Here is a 17,745-nt window from a genome sequence, read left to right as displayed (position 1 = left end):
TCTAAGTATCATGACAATAGAATCTAAATATAGTAACAATAATAACAACAGCTATCATTTCACGAGAGAGCTTATTATGCACCAGGCACCGTGCTAAGAGCTTCACATGCCTTGTCTGTTGTAATCCTTACAACAACCTTATGAGGTAGCTACTATAATTAGTCCCGTTTTACAAATAAGAAAACTGGGGCACTGAGAGGTCGACTCGGGTAGCTAAGTCACACAGCTAGCAAATGGCAGAGCTGGGCTGGAACACAGCCACCTGGCTCCAGGGGTCTCCCATTTAACCCCTGCACTCTTTTTCCTTCCCTGAACCCGGAAGAGGGGGTGCTGGTGGGCAACCTGTCACTCTCACTTTTAGGAGCCCCACCATTTATCTGGATTTCAGTGCCCCCCCCTCCCCCGGCAGTCTGATGCTCTGGGACTTCACCTCTTTCTCTGAAAGTCCCACCTGGTGTGTGTGTGTGTGTGTGTGTGTGTGTGTGTGTGAGAGAGAGAGAGAAAGGGAGAGAGAGAGAAACCAGCTGACCAGCGAGGACGGCAGCCTCTGGAAATCAAAGTGGGCAGAGCCCCGGATGGATGGGCTGGAGGCAGGCCTGGGTCCCGTTGGGCTAATTCCTCCCAGGGCTGGCAGAGGCCACGGCGGGAACTTCTGAGAAGGTGGAGAACAAGTCCTTTCATACGGCCTCCCTTTGAGCTGGCCTCCAGGTGGGGCCGGGGTCGGTGGGTGGAGGGCGGGGAACGAGTGGAGAGGCGAGGCCGCATTCAGGCTGGGCAAACAGATTGGGCAGCGGCTGTGAGCACAGAGCGCCCATTGTGGACCCAGAGCTCTGCTTTCAATAATCTACTCGGAAGAATGTTTCATTGAGCGCCAGAGAAAGGAGCCATTGAAATGCCCAGGACTGGGGCCCCGTGAAGGGTTAAAGGCAAGGGGCTATGGTGCCCTGGCTCTTGCCACTCCGGGTTCAGATGTCTGATCTGGGGATCCTGACACTAAAGCAAGGGGGATCCGGTGAGACCACCAAGAGGGCCAGAAGCAAGGGTCAGGAGGGCTGTGTGTCTCCCCCCTCCCAGAAATGCAAAAGGGGGTGTGCCAGCATTAAGGAGGAAAACGCTTCTCTTCCCAGAACATTTTGCCCGGATAATATCCAGCAAAGACCGGGCCTCGGATGCCCCTCAGTCTACCCACTGGTGAGAACAGCTCAGCTGGGCAAACAATATATTTTCTATAATACAGCCAGCACGGCTGTCTTAAACACCTCCAACATCACCTTTGATCATTAATCTATTGTTATTAACGATGCACTAGACGTGAGTGTGGGAGGTAAAGAGAGAACCGGTGGCCGCTAGGACTAGATGACCAAGGAAGCCCACGGAACTTTCTCTCGTGGAGGCATTTTTCACATAGAGCAACTGCTCCTTAGGAGGATATGGCCTATAACTGTCGGAAAGGGTGCCGGCGGTAGCATTCTGCGCTCTGGGGCCATGTGCCCTTTCAAACTCCAGAGGCTGGCGGGGCGTAAAGTGCAGGGAACGTGATGCTGGCATCTGTGGGCTCCGCAAGAGAGACGGGAGGTGAAGGAGCCGGGCTGACCACTGGGCACCCGGACCCCCAGCCTCACTGCGGCGTCCTCCTCACTACAGAACCCGCCACAGCCAATGGTGCTTCCTGGGCCCGCGTCTCCGGGGGGCTGGGGGGGATGTTCTACCGCTCTGGCTGAGCTTACGCCGTGGGCCTGTCAAAGCAACCATTCTGGACGGAAACCTTAAACAATTGCTGATGGCTTCTCCAGCTTTCCTAAAAAGAGAACCTTGAGCAGAATGTCAACTCTGAAGGGTGACCTATCATTCACTGCTGTGGTGCGGCCGTGATTTGGTGGTGCCCTCGGGTCTGTTCAGATGCATACAGTTCTTCCTTTGCTTTTGCACCAAAGGGCCCCAAACTCCCAGGCTTTTGGAATTCATCGGTCTGATTTTCATGCTTATTCTTTTGTACCCCCCTGATGTTTCCACTGGGAAACTGTATTACTAGAGACAGACGAGCGCCTCAAGCCACTTTCTTATACATTCCTTCTGAACTGCTTCCAGTGTTCTTGGGCTAGGGAAGAAAATCATTAGCTTTGTAAGAATTGCGTGTGGAGCAAGAGTCAGTAGGTCTGGAGTGAGGGAGGCCTGACAAGCTCTCCTCTGAATTAAGGGATTGAACTCTGTGACACTTGTGACTGTGTAGAGGCCTTCTGTCTTATCTTTCAGGTCCTTGATTTGGCCCAGCCTAGAAAATTGACCTCCAGAGGACAACAGCATGTATAATCTGTGCCTAAGATCTTTGCCAAGGTCAGTCACGTCAGGAGAAAATAATATCTGTACTAAGTTAATTTTAGCTCAAAGATGGCCACACACACACACACACACACACACACACACACACACCCTACAACCTACCCCACAACATGCATAGCAATGAAAGACAACACCACAAAACAGACTCACCACTTCTTCACTTTTACATTTCTGTATCCTAGAAAGTTTTCTATGGATACGTAATGCAAATCATAACATTTTCGAGTTGGAAAGAACTTCCAAAGTCCTTTAGTGTTGCCCCCCATTTTAGTTCAGAATCTCCCTACCTCCTGAACAGGTGGGCACTTTACGTCTTTCTTGCACAGTGCGGGTAACGAGGAGTACGGTGTTTTTTTAAGCCCGACAGGAAGTAACAACACTATACCCCTGCTACATCTGATCTGCATTTTGTGTGCAGATAGATGTTAGGCTTTTGGTACCGTTTTTAAAAAAATGTTTATTTATTTTCAGAGAGAGAGAGAGAGAGAGAGACAGAGAGAGAGAACACTCACAAGCAGGGGAGGGGCAGAGGGAGAGGGAGAGAGCGAATCCCAAGCAAGCTCCGGGCTGACTCTCGGGGCTCAATCTCATGACCCACCGTAAGATCATGACTTGAGCCGAAATCAAGAGTGGGATGCTCAACTAAGTAAGCCACACAGGTGCCCCTCTGGTACTGTTTTATTATTTTTTTAACTAATTTTTTTTAATGTTTATTTATTTTTGAGAGTGAGAAAGAGAGAGAGAGAGAGTTGGGGGGGGGGCGTGCACAGAGACAGAGAGGGAGACAGAATCTGAAGCAGGCTCCAGGCTGAGCTGTCAGCACAGAGCCCCATGCAGAGCTCAAACCCACGAACCAGCAGAACACAAACCTGAGCTGAAGTCGGATGCTTAACCGACTGAGCCACCCAGGGGCACCACTCTCATACTGTTTCAATGCAGCTGGTCTTGGGGGGATGAAGGGGTAAGCGTGCATCTATGTGAATGAGGGTCAGATCTTCCCTATCTGTAGGGGTGGATATTCCCGCTGTCATTCACCTTGGAAAAAGGTGGGTCCTGAATTAGAAACTGCAGAGACTAGCTTAGCTGAAGAGGGAACTTCTGTTTCTCTGTGACTTACTTTTTGGGCCTGACCCTGAGACATTTTGGAGTTCTCGGGTCCATCTGGGCTGCAGTGGGGCTGATGGACACCGTGCCGGGGAAGGAGGCAGGGAGGCATCCTGTAGGGAACATAAAGGGAAGACGAGTGAGTCACATCTTAATAGCGATATGACCTGGATTCACGTTACTCTTTGTTTATTTCCCCCTTGTCATCCCGGAGCCTTTGGAAATGTCCAGCTTAAATGTTCCAGCCTGGCCCTGCTGTGTCACGGTATTAAAAGAAGAGTTGAGGGTCAGTGTTTATATCCCTAGGACGTTAGAGGGGAAATGGTGCCCTCTGAGGCCACGTGGGTTTCAGTGAGTATGAGGGGCCCTTAAACGTGAATACTGGCAACAAGAGCTGGGCCCCAGAGTTCCACCTACTTCTCTCCATGTGGTGATTCACCCATCACTGCCATCCTTTTATTAAGAAAACTGCCAGATGTCCTACAAAAGCAGTCCCTTAAATTGGCCCGAAATCTGCCTCCCCGTAACATTCACCCACAGGACTTAGTCTCTTCTCCCAGAACCCCAGAGAACAATCGTCATAATTGTTCACATTCATTGAGTACTTACTATGTGCTGGGCATTTTCCTGAACACCGTGTTGTGTCTTATTTATATTATTATCCCATTTCACAGAAGAAAAAACTGAGGCCGAGGGAGGCCAAATGATTTGCCCAAGGCCTGGCCCCAAAGGAGTGGTAGGATTTGAACACATGCAATTTGACGTCGGTGCCCACAGTCTTGAACTGTTAGAAATTCTGCTGGTCTTGTCCCTGTGACACTCCCCCTATCCCACCCCGCACTCCGAGATCTGCAGCCTGTGAGCTTGCCTCCCCAGACCTGTTTTTTTTTTTCTCCAGGCTGCATCCCTACCCCACCTCCCTTGCCGTTTCTCCTCGTGCCATTTCTCCATGTCCTCCTGACCGAGGTCTGGGACAATGCACAGAATGCAAGACCCGAGTCCATTGGACCTCCTGTGACTTGTCCCCCTTTGGGGCCCCCCCCCCCCCCCCAGGACAGCCTTCAGGCTGAAGCCTCCCGGAGCACCATTTTAACAGCATTCCCCTCAGGAGGCTGTATTTTTCCTGTCTGTCCTCAACATTTCTTTTGCCAGAAAAACAGGCTCAGTTTTCCCTTCTGATAAATCTGGTCACCCTAAATATGGGGCTTTGAGCAAACAGGAGCGGCCGGCCCCACGCAGCCCTCATTTCAAAATGTGGATTCACTCGGGCTGCTATTTTGGAGGTCTGGTTTCTTTCCCCACACACAGTGGTTTTCAGGAAGAGGGAAGGGATCATGACAGAATACTAGCAGGGGAAAGATGCTAGCAGAGAAAACACACCTGGCCAGTCTTTGTTTCCCCAACTTCCCCAAACACTGGCGCTTTGAGAAGCTCTGAAAAGGAGGGTCCTCGCTCACATAAAAGTGGAAAATACAGCGCTAGGAACTCCCCTCCTGGAGATGAGCACATCCAGCATTTGAAGTCCGGGTAGTAAAGAAGCCTAACTGGTTTTGTTTAAGTCAGCTTTCCCATTTACGAATGCAGCCTAGTAAAACGTCTGAAAACAATGCTGCGGAGTGGAAGTTGCAAAGGGCTCCCGACGGCCTAAACTGTTCCTCAGATAGGTTTGAGTTGGCCTGTGCGGTGCTTAAATGTGCTTCAAATTAGTTGCTCGCACTTAACAGTTGGAATATTTCTCATAATAATCTGGATTTGGGTGTCCTTGGAAAGTCTGAAGATCTGGAAACACCGGGCCACATTCTTGCATGACAATGGTCGGCGGGACACAAGGCTGTGGACCTTGGCTCCCTGTAGCCCCTGCCTAATACACCGTCCCCTGCTTCACTCATTTATGGTACCTGCCTGGCTCAGGAGTCCCTGGGGCTTGCCTTCTCCGCCCTGGAGATTTCCTTGGGTGAGAGTTGGCCTGCCGGATGCGGGAGGCCCATTCATCCATTGACTCATGCAACATGTACTCATGCAGCTTCTGGACCCCGTGGATACAAGATGTGTTCAACAGCCCCCGCCCTCTGGATTTCGGCGCTGGCATTCTTGCTGCGAACCGCAGGGTGAGGAGGGGGAGGGGTTGGGGAGAGGGAAGCTGGCAAAGGCTTGAACCGCGTTTGCCGATTTCCAGACCCCCCCTCCCCCCCACCACGCCGTGCTTGCTAAAGTCATCCCTGTTCTCCACTGCTGCCTCTACCGCCACTCTAACAGCCACTGAGCGCCAGGGGAGAAGCTACTAACATGCTCTGTGACTTACACGAGTTCCCACCCATCTCAGGGCCTCAGTTTCTCCAATTGCACAGTGACCCGGTTGGAATAGAAAACTATGCGCGTCCCTTCCAGGGCTGGCACGCAGAGATGCTAAGACTCCCAAGATCGAGGAACGTCTGACCGGCCCATTCCGGAGCTGTTCCACTGAACTCCAAGCAGCCCCTCTCCCTCCTTTCCCCGGCCCGGGCCGGGGCCCGGGAGGGGGTCGGAGCCAGAGGGCCGCCCGGGCCTGGGCTTCCCGCCCGGGGGCGGAGCCGCTGCTCCAGGTCCCGCCCCTCCACCTGGGATTCGGCCCGGCAGATGTTACAACTTTCTCGCATTCTCTCCCGCGGTGTCCCCCCCAGGCCCGCCCAACCCGTGCCTCCCTCCCCTTCCCCGCTGGGGTCCTGCCCGCCTCCCTGCTGGGAGCCCGACTCTTCTCCGGACTCCGGGCGGGGCGAGAGGCCGGGCTGGGGGCTGGAGGGTCGGGAGGAGGAGGAAGGGAAAGCAGAGGCGAGAGAAATTAGGAGGCGGGAGAAATCGAGGGCTAGTAGGAAGGGGAGAGCCAGAGGATGGTGGAGAGCACTTTTTGGAAGCAGCCACGCCGCGTCTCAGGCTGGCCCGGCTGAGCTGGGGGAGAGGGAGCGAGGGCGGCGCAGGGCGGGCGCGCAGGCGGCGGGAGGCGGCTCGGCGCGGGCCTGACCTCCCCAGAGCGCCCCGCTGCGGCCGCGCAGGTCCGGCCGCCAGTCCTGGACCAGCCCCTGGGCCACCCCCGGGGCCGCTGAAAGATCTCGCAGCGTCCAGGCCGGCCAGCCGGCGGGCGTGCGGGCCGTGCGCCCTGGGCGCGCGAGGCGGTGAGGCCCGGGGAACCCTGTGCGCCGGGACGCGCGGGCCGGCATGGCGATGCACGCCCTCACTGGCCTCTCGCTGGTCAGCCTGCTTAGCTTCGGCTACCTGTCCTGGGACTGGTCCAAGCCGAGCCTGGCGGCCGACGGTCCCGGGGAGGCGGGCGTGGAGCAGCCCTCAGCCGCTCCACCCCAGCCTCCCCATATCATCTTCATCCTCACCGACGACCAGGGCTACCACGACGTGGGCTACCATGGCTCAGATATTGAGACCCCTACGCTGGACCGGCTGGCAGCTGAGGGTGTCAAGTTGGAGAATTATTATATCCAGCCTATCTGCACGCCTTCGCGGAGCCAACTTCTCACTGGCAGGTAGGCATGACCCAGGCTGCTGGGGCTGGCCGTCCAAGCCCCAAATGAATCCGGTCTGGAGATTTCCTGTGCATTCACAGTCCCACCCACCCCCACTCTGGGACCTGGGAAGCAAGGACTCAGGGCCAGTTCTGAGACACTCAGACACGACTGTCTCCAGTCGCCTGTGTGATCATTAGTTATGTCCTTTATCCTCTCTGGGCCTCAGTTTCTCCAATTGTACACGGAGTGGATTGGACCATCTTTGAGGTCTCCTCCTTCTGATGTTCTAGGACACACATTACACACCATGTGAAGGAGACATCTGGTCATCCCTTTGTTGGAGGAACACGGCAGTCTCTGACCCTTGGGTTTTAACGCCGCTTCTGTATACAGACCCTGAGGCCACGAACAAGTTATTTCCCTTCTCTAAGCCTCCGTTTTCTTGTCTGTTCATAAACGGAGTGAAGAGGAGTGTTTACTTGAAAAAGAGTGGTGATGGGATGAGTTGTGTGTAACCTGCTTGGCTGTCAATAAATGGCAGCCCCCATGTCACCGGAGGGATTAGGGTCCCCAAACTGTTTGATGGCTGCGAGGAGAGGAAGGAAGCCAGGGAATGTCTAGATAGATAGACATTCTAGATAGAGCAGAAAGATATGCACAGGATGCCGTGACCGGTGGAAACTTCGGGTAGTTACTTCATTTCTCCAAACCTCTGGTTTTTCATCTGCAAAGTCCTCCTAAATTGGCCGAAAGTCCCAAGGAGACGTGCTGCTTTCTCCGTAAGGAGTGGCCCACAGGCAAGGCGGCAGGATTACAGGATTAAAAGAGCAGGGAAACAGGAGGTGGGGGTGTAGAAGGCAAACTTTGGCCACTTAGGAGAAAATCCTTTGGCAAGGCTGAAGCTAATCCTCCTTGGATGGGGTCCACGGCATGCCTTCTCCCAAGTTCCACCCAAAAGCCACGAGTATGATCTCAGGAACCGGAGCCTTGCTGTCCCTGTTTCTGGGTGGGAGAAACTGAGGCATGGAGTCAGGGAGGACCCAATTCATGCCTAGAGTCTGTAGCATCCGTTGGGGAGGGGGCTGAGAGGCCAGGTGGTTGGCAGGGGTCCCAGAGCCGTGAGTCAAAATAGGTGCCTTTTCTTCCCTCACTCGGGCACTCAGCATTTAGCTCCGGGAACAGCAAGAGAGAGCGTCGGAGAAGAGGGTGAGGGGCTGGTGTATGGGTCGTGGGCGGGGGCGTTGGTGGTGGTGGTGAAGCCCAAATGTTGACCAACCTCCAGGAGAGGGAAGAAGAATCTGCATTCCTGAGAACTGTGCACAAGTTAGCATTTCTCTCTCGAGAGGTGACTTTGGGTTTAAGCAGGGGAATGAGCAGCCAACGGGGCAGTGTGCCAACCCCCTGATCTGTGAAGTGAGCCGAGTGTGGCTGGGCAGCGTCTGCCCTCCGCCCCCTGCAGCTGGCTCCATCTGACTGATGCTGACTGCTCTCATTAGTGTTTTGTTAATGCATCCAGTCGTGTTGGGCGAAGCTGGAGAGAGCCAGTGTTTCTCATGTTACTCGCTTACAGACGAGCTTCGGTGACTCTGAGCTGGCCCACCCACTTTACAAACCAGTGCTCCGTGGTGCCCAGCCCTAGGAAGAGACTCGGCTGTGACCGGGCGCTACGGTACTTCCTCTGTTAAATGGAATCGTTCATGAGGTTGACTGAGAGGTCTGTAGAGCCAGGATCACCGAGAGGTTTTCAGCCTGAGTTGTGCAGACCTGGGTTCAAAGCTCGGGGCAGCTGCTTGCGAGCTGTCTGCAGTCGGGCCTGTTGCGGTACCTCTGAGAGCCTCGGTTCGTCATCTGTAGAATGGGGATAATGGTCTCCCCTGTAGGTTTTTTATGAGGATTAAGTGAAACGATGCGTGTGGCCTATAGTGTTAAAAATGGCAGTAGTAGCTAATGATGGCTAACAACAATAACAGCTTTAAGTTAAGGAAACTAAAAACAGGAAAGCCCACCTAGTACCTGGGTTAAAGGTGTCAGGCCTTCAGGTGTGGGATTCTAAGACCCTAGTGAAGTTCCAGGCTTCTTATTTACCCTGGGACTTTTAAGACTTGAGTAAAGGTGGGACACCCCAAGCAGATCGCATGGGGGCCTTGACCGCAGAAGGGACTTGAATGAATAAATGAGGAATATAGCATTCTGCTAACCATTCACTCCTGCCTCACAGCAGTAGTGTGTGTGAGTGACCGGATCCAGGGGCCACATGAACTTGTGGGTAGGCACATGAGAACAGGTCTTATAAAATCTGGGAACTGAAAGGTTTTCAGAGATCTCCCATTCAACCCAACTCCCCACCTATAGAGGAGCAAACTGAGGCCACCATGGGGGAAGAGACATGGCAGCCTCGTTTGCTGGAAGGGAGCCTGTGCTTGGACTTGGCTTGGATTTATGTTCAAGTCCTGGCTTTGCCCCTGACCACTGAGTGACCTTGGGCAAGGCCCTTCCCCTCCTCTGGAACTGTGTTTTTAAAACAAGGTAAATACACTGGAAGTTGACTTGGGTCCCTTCTGGTTCTAAAATTGTCTGGGAGTGCCACCATTCGTTCGTTCTTTCGTCCATTCATTCCGTAAGTAATTGAGTGTCCTTTTAACATCACCTGAGTGCCAAGACCACAAAGTTGAGTAGAGGACAATCCGATTACAGATGATTGGGCCTAAGAACATGTACAACTGAGTAGAACCCCATGGTCAAGTAGGACAGTGATCAGGTGTACTAAATTTAACCCAGAAGCAAAAGTGACTCATTCTTGGAGAGAGTTATAAGAGACTTTACAGAGGGGGTAACATTTGGACTGGGCTTTGAAGAATGAGCAGGAGTTTCCCTGGGAGGGCAGGACTTGCTCTAGGCCCCAGAGCAAATTAGTGGCTTAGAGTTTAGGGATTCTGAAGTCTCTGGAGACTGCCTGGGATACAGATCCCAACTCCAGTTACAGATTGTTTGAATCAGTGGGCAAGCGATTTCATGTACTGAGCCTCTCAGTTGCCTTATTTGCAGAATAATGTTAGCTACATTGTCATGATTAACCTGCGTTCGACTCTAAACTCCCCAGCTCCTAGCTGCGTGATCCTGGGCCGAGTGGTTTAACCACTCTGATCCTCAGTCTCCTCATCTGCAAAATGACCATAATATGAGCTCAACTAATTTTGAAGATTCAATGAGGTGATGCATTGGAAGTGCTTGTCACGTGTCGTAATACCTGCCGTACCTTTGCCGGAAGTGCTGGGCCCAGAGCCCACCTCGGGGTGAGAACTGGGGGCCGGTGGGCCAGAGCAGTGCTTTGTAGCTCACCCGGGCCTTCTTTGCCCTCCCCTCTTTCCTCCAGGTACCAGATCCACACGGGACTCCAGCACTCCATCATCCGCCCTCGGCAGCCCAACTGCCTGCCCCTGGACCAGGTGACGCTGCCCCAGAAGCTGCAGGAGGCGGGTTACTCTACCCACATGGTGGGCAAGTGGCACCTGGGCTTCTACCGGAAGGAGTGCCTGCCTACCCGCCGGGGCTTCGACACCTTCCTGGGCTCGCTCACGGGCAACGTGGACTACTACACCTACGACAACTGCGACGGGCCCGGGGTGTGTGGCTTTGACCTGCACGAGGGCGAGAGTGTGGCCTGGGGGCTCAGCGGCCAGTATTCCACTATGCTCTATGCCCAGCGTGTCAGCCACATCCTAGCCAGCCACAGCCCCCGGCGGCCCCTCTTCCTCTACGTGGCCTTCCAGGCGGTGCACACGCCCCTGCAGTCCCCTCGTGAGTACCTGTACCGCTACCGCACCATGGGCAACGTGGCCCGGCGGAAGTATGCGGCCATGGTCACCTGCATGGATGAGGCTGTGCGCAACATCACCTGGGCTCTCAAGCGCTATGGTTTCTACAACAACAGCGTCATCATCTTCTCCAGTGACAACGGCGGCCAGACCTTCTCGGGGGGCAGCAACTGGCCGCTGCGAGGACGCAAGGGCACTTACTGGGAAGGTGGTGTGCGTGGCCTGGGCTTTGTCCACAGCCCCCTGCTCAAGCGGAAGCGCCGGACCAGCCGGGCGCTGGTGCACATCACTGACTGGTACCCGACCCTGGTGGGTCTGGCAGGCGGCACCGCCTCGGCGGCCGACGGGCTGGACGGCTACGATGTGTGGCCGGCCATCAGCGAGGGCCGGGCCTCGCCGCGCACAGAGATCCTGCACAACATTGACCCCCTCTACAACCATGCCCGGCACGGCTCCCTGGAGGCTGGCTTTGGCATCTGGAACACTGCCGTGCAGGCCGCCATCCGTGTGGGCGAGTGGAAGCTGCTAACAGGGGACCCTGGCTATGGCGATTGGATTCCACCGCAGACGCTGGCCGCCTTCCCTGGCAGCTGGTGGAACCTCGAGCGCATGGCCAGTGCCCGCCAGGCAGTGTGGCTCTTCAATATCAGCGCTGACCCCTACGAACGGGAGGACCTGGCTGGCCAGCGGCCTGATGTGGTCCGTGCCCTGCTGGCCCGTCTGGTGGACTATAACCGCACAGCCATCCCTGTGCGCTACCCGGCTGAGAATCCCCGGGCCCACCCTGACTTTAATGGGGGTGCTTGGGGGCCCTGGGCCAGTGATGAGGAAGAAGAGGAAGAGGAGGAAGAGGCAGGCAGGGCTCGAAGCTTCTCCCGAGGACGCCGCAAGAAAAAATGCAAGATTTGCAAGCTGCGGTCCTTTTTTCGTAAACTCAACACCAGGCTGATGTCACAGCGGATCTGATGGGGAGTGGGGGGAGGTGAGGATCTCTACCCCTCTAGATGTGCTTCCCCATTCAAACCTGGCCCTGTTCCTCCCCAAGGAGGGGCCTGAGGTCAAGCCCCTGTCTGCAGGGAAATGGGGGGGGGGGCATCGAGCCCCTCGGTTGAAAGGTGGGGAGCTTGGCTTGGGGGAGAATAAACTAGACTGGGGTGCCTGGATTCCAATCCTGCCTCTTCACTGACTTGCCCTGTGACCTCGAGTGGCCTGCATGAGAGCTGGGCCTCAGTTTCCTCATCTGTAAATGAGCTCTGATGATGTTGTGGCCCTGTGGTGTGAACCTGGTGCCTGGGGCCATGGTGGAGTTGCCATTGACCTTGCCGCCTCCCAGCTCGTTTAAAGCCTCGCCCTTGGACCCTGCACCTCTGTGGTACTACTTGGGTGAGGGGCCCCTGGAGGCAGCTCGAGGCCTGGACTCCAGCTGAAGCATGGCGATCTGGCCACTCTCTGAAGGGATCCTCTGATGCTGAGGGTGGGGGCGCAGGGATGGGTCTTCACATGGCTTGGGCCAGTTCTGGGGCCAGACTGGTGCTGGGGGCTATGGCAGAAAGCTCTCCTTCTGGCCCCCAGGACCCAGAGGATTGACCTGGCTCTTAGCTGCTGCAGGATCAAGGGTGGTGGAAACAGCTGTGCAAAGAGGCCCTGAACCAACAGTCAGGACACTTGGGTGCCTCTTTGACCTTGGGCGCATCCCCTCACCTTTGGGCCTCAGTTTCCCCAACTGCCAATCGGGATGCTAGCCTGAGCTCTGCCTACCTCACAGGGTTGTAGAGAACTGGCCAAGATAATGGCTGTGGAGGAGCCCGTGCACTTGATTAAAATGCTACTAACATGGAAGCCAGGGCTGTGGTGCGGTCTGTGAATGCACTGGGGCGCGTGCGCGTGCATCCTGAGGGCAAGTGCGAGCTCACCATTAGCCAAGTGAATGGGAGAGGAGGTGGGTAGCCTGCCTAGGAAGCAGCACATATGGGTTCTGGTCCAGTCCTGCCACAGGTCCACCGTGTGACCTCTGGCAAATCCTGGACCCTCTCTGGGCCTCAGTGCCCCCCTGTGTACAATGGATGCTTTAGGAGCCCCTCCTACTTGGTCATTCTGGACACCCCTGTGCATGTGTGTGTGGGGGGGCATGGGCTGAGTGGTGGGAGGAGGGGCGTGGGGGGTTCAGAGCCTGCTCGCTGCAGAGCGCGCCTCCATGCACACACTGCGTTCTGCATATCTCCCTTCAGGTTCCAGTCGGTGCAGCGTGTGTAGGCGAAAGCCCTGCTGTGAATTTTGAAAATAGTTATTTTTGTCACTGGCAAAGGAGGCCTGTTAGGACTCGTCAGCTTGTGGATGAGCAGGACGGGTGGGGGGGGTGGGTGCGGTGCAGTGGAGGGGGTTTGGGTGTTGGTTCCAGAGCTGCAGAGGTAGCTGAGCCCAGGAGTGAGAGTCTGGCCTGGGGCTGCAGGACGGAGGTGACCATCCATATCCTGGGCCCCTTCCTCCACCCCTCCAGCTGGAACTTTCTCTGTCTCTAGGATTTCGATGCCTGGGCTGTGTGGGGCAGGGGCCAGGACTGGCTGAAGCCTCTGGATTCCGGCCACCCCCAGCACTTCTGCCTGCTCAGGAGGGAGACTCTGAAGAAGACGGTGTCCCAGGCCCAGCATATCCCACAGATGGGTTGTTCATAGTCTGCCCATTACCCAGGATTCTCCGGCTCTACTGGGTGCCTCTCCCAGCTGTCTGGGCTGTGCCTTTCCAGAGCCGTGTGGAGCCAGGGCTCCCCTGCAGCTCTAGGCTTGCACCAGTTGAGTGGAGGCCTCTCCCATGCCTGCTGAGTTTGGCCCTGCCTTAGGTGACCTAGCCTCCAGCTCCAACCCTGCTTCTCTTATGCCCTTTGGGGGCCATGAGAGCTGGACCATAAAAGTCCCTTTATGTTCTTCCCCAGACACCAACACCTACCCTCCTGTGGCTTACGTGGCCTCAAACATAGAGGGCCCAGCTGGGGCTAGAGGCCAGCCCCTGCTCCTGATGCCCTAAGAAGGAAGCTCAGCCTCATCTCAAGCCCAGCTTAAAGCTTGCCTGGCTCAGAGTCCTACCTAACCCAGAACCTGGCACACAGCCCAAGAGCCCCACTCAAGCTTCAGCCAACGACCTGGTCCACAGCCCAGCAGTCCCCAAGCCTGCCTAACCAAGGTGCTGGCGGTTGACCCAGGGCTGAGATTTGTGGAAGGTACTGGGGTGAGGAGTCACCAGGACTAGAGTGTGGTGAGGGGAGGCTCAGCCTGCTTGCTGTGGTGTCTGCTGGGCGCAGCAGACAGCATGGCTCCTGCCCATCTCCTCCTATCTTCCTGTGGCCCCTGAGTTTCCCCCAGCCAGGGCACCTGGGTCTGGACTGTTTTAGGCCCTTGACTGGCATTGCTAGGCGGATGCTTGGACCACCTACCTGGTGGGGAGGGGTGGATGGGAGAGCAGACCAGAGGCAGCACTGGCCCCTTGGGTCACAGAGCTGGGGGAGTGGAGTCCAGAGATGCCAGACAGCCCCTCTATTTCCCCTTTGGCTGGACCAGATGTCAGCAGATCCGCCACCCAGATTAGAACCGGGGGTGGCCCTGTCCAAACTGGGCCCTGCCTGTGGAGTCCTGGGCAGGGACGACCAGTCCCCCAGGAACCGGGAGGGAGCCCTGGACCTGGCTAGAGGGACAGGGCTCTGAGCCCTACCCTGGGCCTTGACAGTATTCCCTCCTCTCGCTTGGTACCTACTGGCTACCTTGGGACCTAAGCAAGCAGCCGTTCAGTGCCAGAAAGAAGGAGGGCAGAGCAGGGTAAGGGAAAGAGCACTGTTCTGGGAGTCAGGAATTCTGGATTATGTCCCAACTCTGCCCCTGACTTCTGCCGCCGAGGGAGGAAGCAGCAGCTTCCTTTCTCTGGGCCTTGGTCTCCATCTGTGTGGGACACGGGCTCCGTCAGGGCCCTTTCAGCCCTTGTGTAGGCCAAAGGGCATAGGGCAGGGGTGCAGAGGTCACACAGACCCCACATGGGTAAGTCATGTCACATCTCTGCAAGATACGCAGCGATCATACCTATCTCACAGATATCTGTGGTGCGGTATAAATTGTGCAGTATGCTTAGCACAGGGCCTGGCTCTAAAGCGGAAATAACTATTTCTCGTATTTTTGGAGTCAGCGAAGGAACATCTTGTCCCCATATTTCTGAGGAGGAAATGGAGGCCCCAGTGGGAAAGAGACCTGCCATAATCACTCCTAGCCAACAGCTAGACTTGAACTTGGGTCCTCTAACTGCAGGCTGTGCTGTGCAGACGTTGGCCCGGCAGCCACCGTCCTCTGTCCCTTGGCTTCCGGCTTCCCTCCGCTCTGGAAGGAATATCTCCTATGTGGGACCCCCTCAGGGGACAGCGATGCTCCCTGACCCCTCCCTCTCTCCAGAGTCCGAGTCTGGCATTACTTACTGCAGTTAATTAACCACATCACCCTCCACCTAGACCCTCTGCCGGATCATTTCTCTGTTGGCCCACTTTCCACCGATTCTGCCCCTCACGCTCACTGCCCTTAGTGGGACAGGCCTCGTGGGGACCCTTCAGACGGCAGGTTTTCTGTGGTACCTGCCCAGGCCCTGCAGGACCCTGAGGCCCTTGGGCATGTGCCTGAGAGTATGTGTGTGGGCTGTGGAAGGTGGGATGACAGTGGGCTGGCACAATGCTTCCCGGGCTCTGATTCCCCCCACCCCCTTCCCACCTCTGCTATGGCCCAGGAACTTGGCCCTGGTCCCAGTTTTTTTTTTTTTTTTTTTCCATCCCACCCCATAGACCCAGGGTATAGCTTGCATTCACGTTCAGGTTCCCCACCTTCACATGCCACAACTGTGCTCAGTGACCTCTTGGGCTCCCACCCCTGGCCACCAGCCCGCGGCATGCAGGCCAGCTCTTGAGTACCACATGAGTGTTACAGATGGGAGCACACGTGCTGGCTCGCATGCCTGCCATGGCCCTGGGGGGGGGGGGTGGGGAGTCTGGCAGGAACAGTCCCCCCATTGCAATCATCGGCTCATTCTCCCCGCGTCGCAGAGGCAGGCCTGGCTCCTCGCTGCCCGCCACCACCAGGCACAGCTGCCAGCCTCGCGGGCACAGGGGAGGCAGTGAATTAGCTGTCGCACAGGGCGGCAGTTCCACTCCAGAAGGGGGTGCCTGTCCGAGGCAGTGCCCACACCCCTGAGCTGAGCTCTCGAAGGTTCGGAGCACGCGGGGGCAGGGTGTGTATGAGAGTTGCCAAGGAGACCTTTTGTCTTCTTCCTCCTCTCCATGCATCTCTCTGCCAGGTCCTGGACGTCCCCCAGGGCGCACAGGGTCTGGGCCGGGCCAGCCCAGGGAGGGAGGGAAGAGGTACACAGCCGGGATGCAGGAGGGAGGGGGGTAGAAACAAGAAAGGAGGTGAAAAGGAGCAAGAAGGATAGGGAGGATTGAAAAGAAAGGGCTCAAGGGAGGGAAGGAAATGGGGAAAGGCAAGAAAGAGGAAAAGGAGAAGAGGAAGGAGAGCGGAAAGGGGAGACAGGGGTAGGGAAGGACAGACAGGGTGATGGGGTGACGGGGTGGTGTGAGGCCAGGTTGCTTTTGCCCCCTCCGTGGTCCCTGTCAGACACAGGGAGAGAGCCAGCCATTAGCCTCTGTTCCTCTTGTCCCTCTGGCTCTTGCTGCCCGGTGCTCTGCTCTCTTCTGAACATGCTTCCTTTCACCAGTGGGGACTGGGGATGGGGTGAGCCAGGAAACAGGGTGGTCCAGCCAGCTCCCAGCAGAGCAGGACTATCACCTCCTTTGTTCAGAACTTCAGACTCCCATTAATACAGCCTTGGGGCACGTTTGCTATTTGTTTTATGTGTTAGTTTCTAAAGCCCCATTAAGTTAAGTTGGCACCAGTGAGCTAGAGGCCTTGTGAGCCCTCTCCTAGCCTCTTTGTTCTCGTTCTTTGTTCTACCAGCAAAAGGCTGCAAACCAGGCCGGGCCAGGGTGATGCTCAAACCATGAGCTCAACTCCAATGGGGACTCAGAGAACCGCGCCACAAAGTGCTAGGACTAAAGGATAGTCGTGTGTGCTTCCCTGACTCAGGCAGAGCGGCGTGAGGAGGGAGGGGCTTCTTATGAGTCCGTTAATAGTAATAATTGCCCATCAATGAACACGTACAGCGTGCCAGCTGCTGTACTCATCTGCTCCTCTCATGTAATCCTTAAACAGCCCTGGAAGTAGGGAATATTATGAACTGTATTTTGCGGATGAAGAAACTGAGGCACAGAGAAGTTAGGCTGCTCATCCAAAATCACACAGCCTATAGAGCATGGAGTTCCTCTCCTCTCCCCTGGACAATGACTGAGGTAGCGTCAGTGGTCACTAAAGGCTGTTGCAGCACCTTCAGGAGTGGAAGCCACCTCCCGGGGAGGGCTAGAGGGCCTGGGCGGGGAGGTGGGGGTGCGGTCCTTCCCCCACTTCCCCGCGTCTGCCTCTCTTGCCTCTAGTGGTGTTCCGTGCCCAGCCCGCTCCCACCAGCTGTGCAGCCCCCCGAGCACAGGCCTCTCTTCTCTGCCTCTGAATTGCAACCGTTGGCGGCAGGAGCGGGAAGCATTGTGCGCAGAAACAAAACTGAGTGGTTTTTCCTTTTTCTGAAGGTGGTAATGGTGCAATTAGTGGCTAAGCCATTACCCCTCCTCCCTAGCTCGCCTCCCCTCCTTCCCCTCGGCCTCCCTCCCATTTCTCTCCTGGGAAGCAGTGGCTGCATCAGAGAGCTAACCCCATCATTCTCTCCCACCCCCAACTCCCGGGAAGAGGGGCAGAATTGTGGGAGAGGGGACCCAGATGTCTCCCGGGGCCCCTGGACCTAAAGTAGTGAGCCAGGGACCCACTAGACCTGGGGATAACCGACAAGCAGACAACGTGTCCAGCAAGTGAGGTGACCAGTAAGGCAAGCTGGAGGCTCAGAGAGAGGGGTGGGGTAGAAACAAGGGC

General features: G+C 55.9%; 1 protein-coding gene across 1 annotated transcript; it reads left to right on the top strand.

Annotated features, from left to right (window-relative positions):
- Positions 1-6,086: 6,086 nt before the first annotated feature.
- Positions 6,087-12,592, top strand: ARSI (arylsulfatase family member I). The gene is made up of 2 exons (XM_040497709.1): positions 6,087-6,956; positions 10,312-12,592. The coding sequence occupies exons 1-2, from the start codon at positions 6,637-6,639 to the stop codon at positions 11,717-11,719; spliced, it is 1,728 nt and encodes a 575-aa protein (XP_040353643.1). The 5' UTR covers positions 6,087-6,636; the 3' UTR covers positions 11,720-12,592.
- The last annotated feature ends 5,153 nt before the right edge of the window (positions 12,593-17,745 follow it).

This window comes from Herpailurus yagouaroundi, unplaced genomic scaffold (genome assembly GCF_014898765.1).
Source record: "Herpailurus yagouaroundi ecotype Mexico unplaced genomic scaffold, PumYag 29, whole genome shotgun sequence".
NCBI classification, from domain to species: domain Eukaryota; kingdom Metazoa; phylum Chordata; class Mammalia; order Carnivora; family Felidae; genus Herpailurus; species Herpailurus yagouaroundi.
This window is presented reverse-complemented; position numbering and strand designations above follow the sequence as displayed.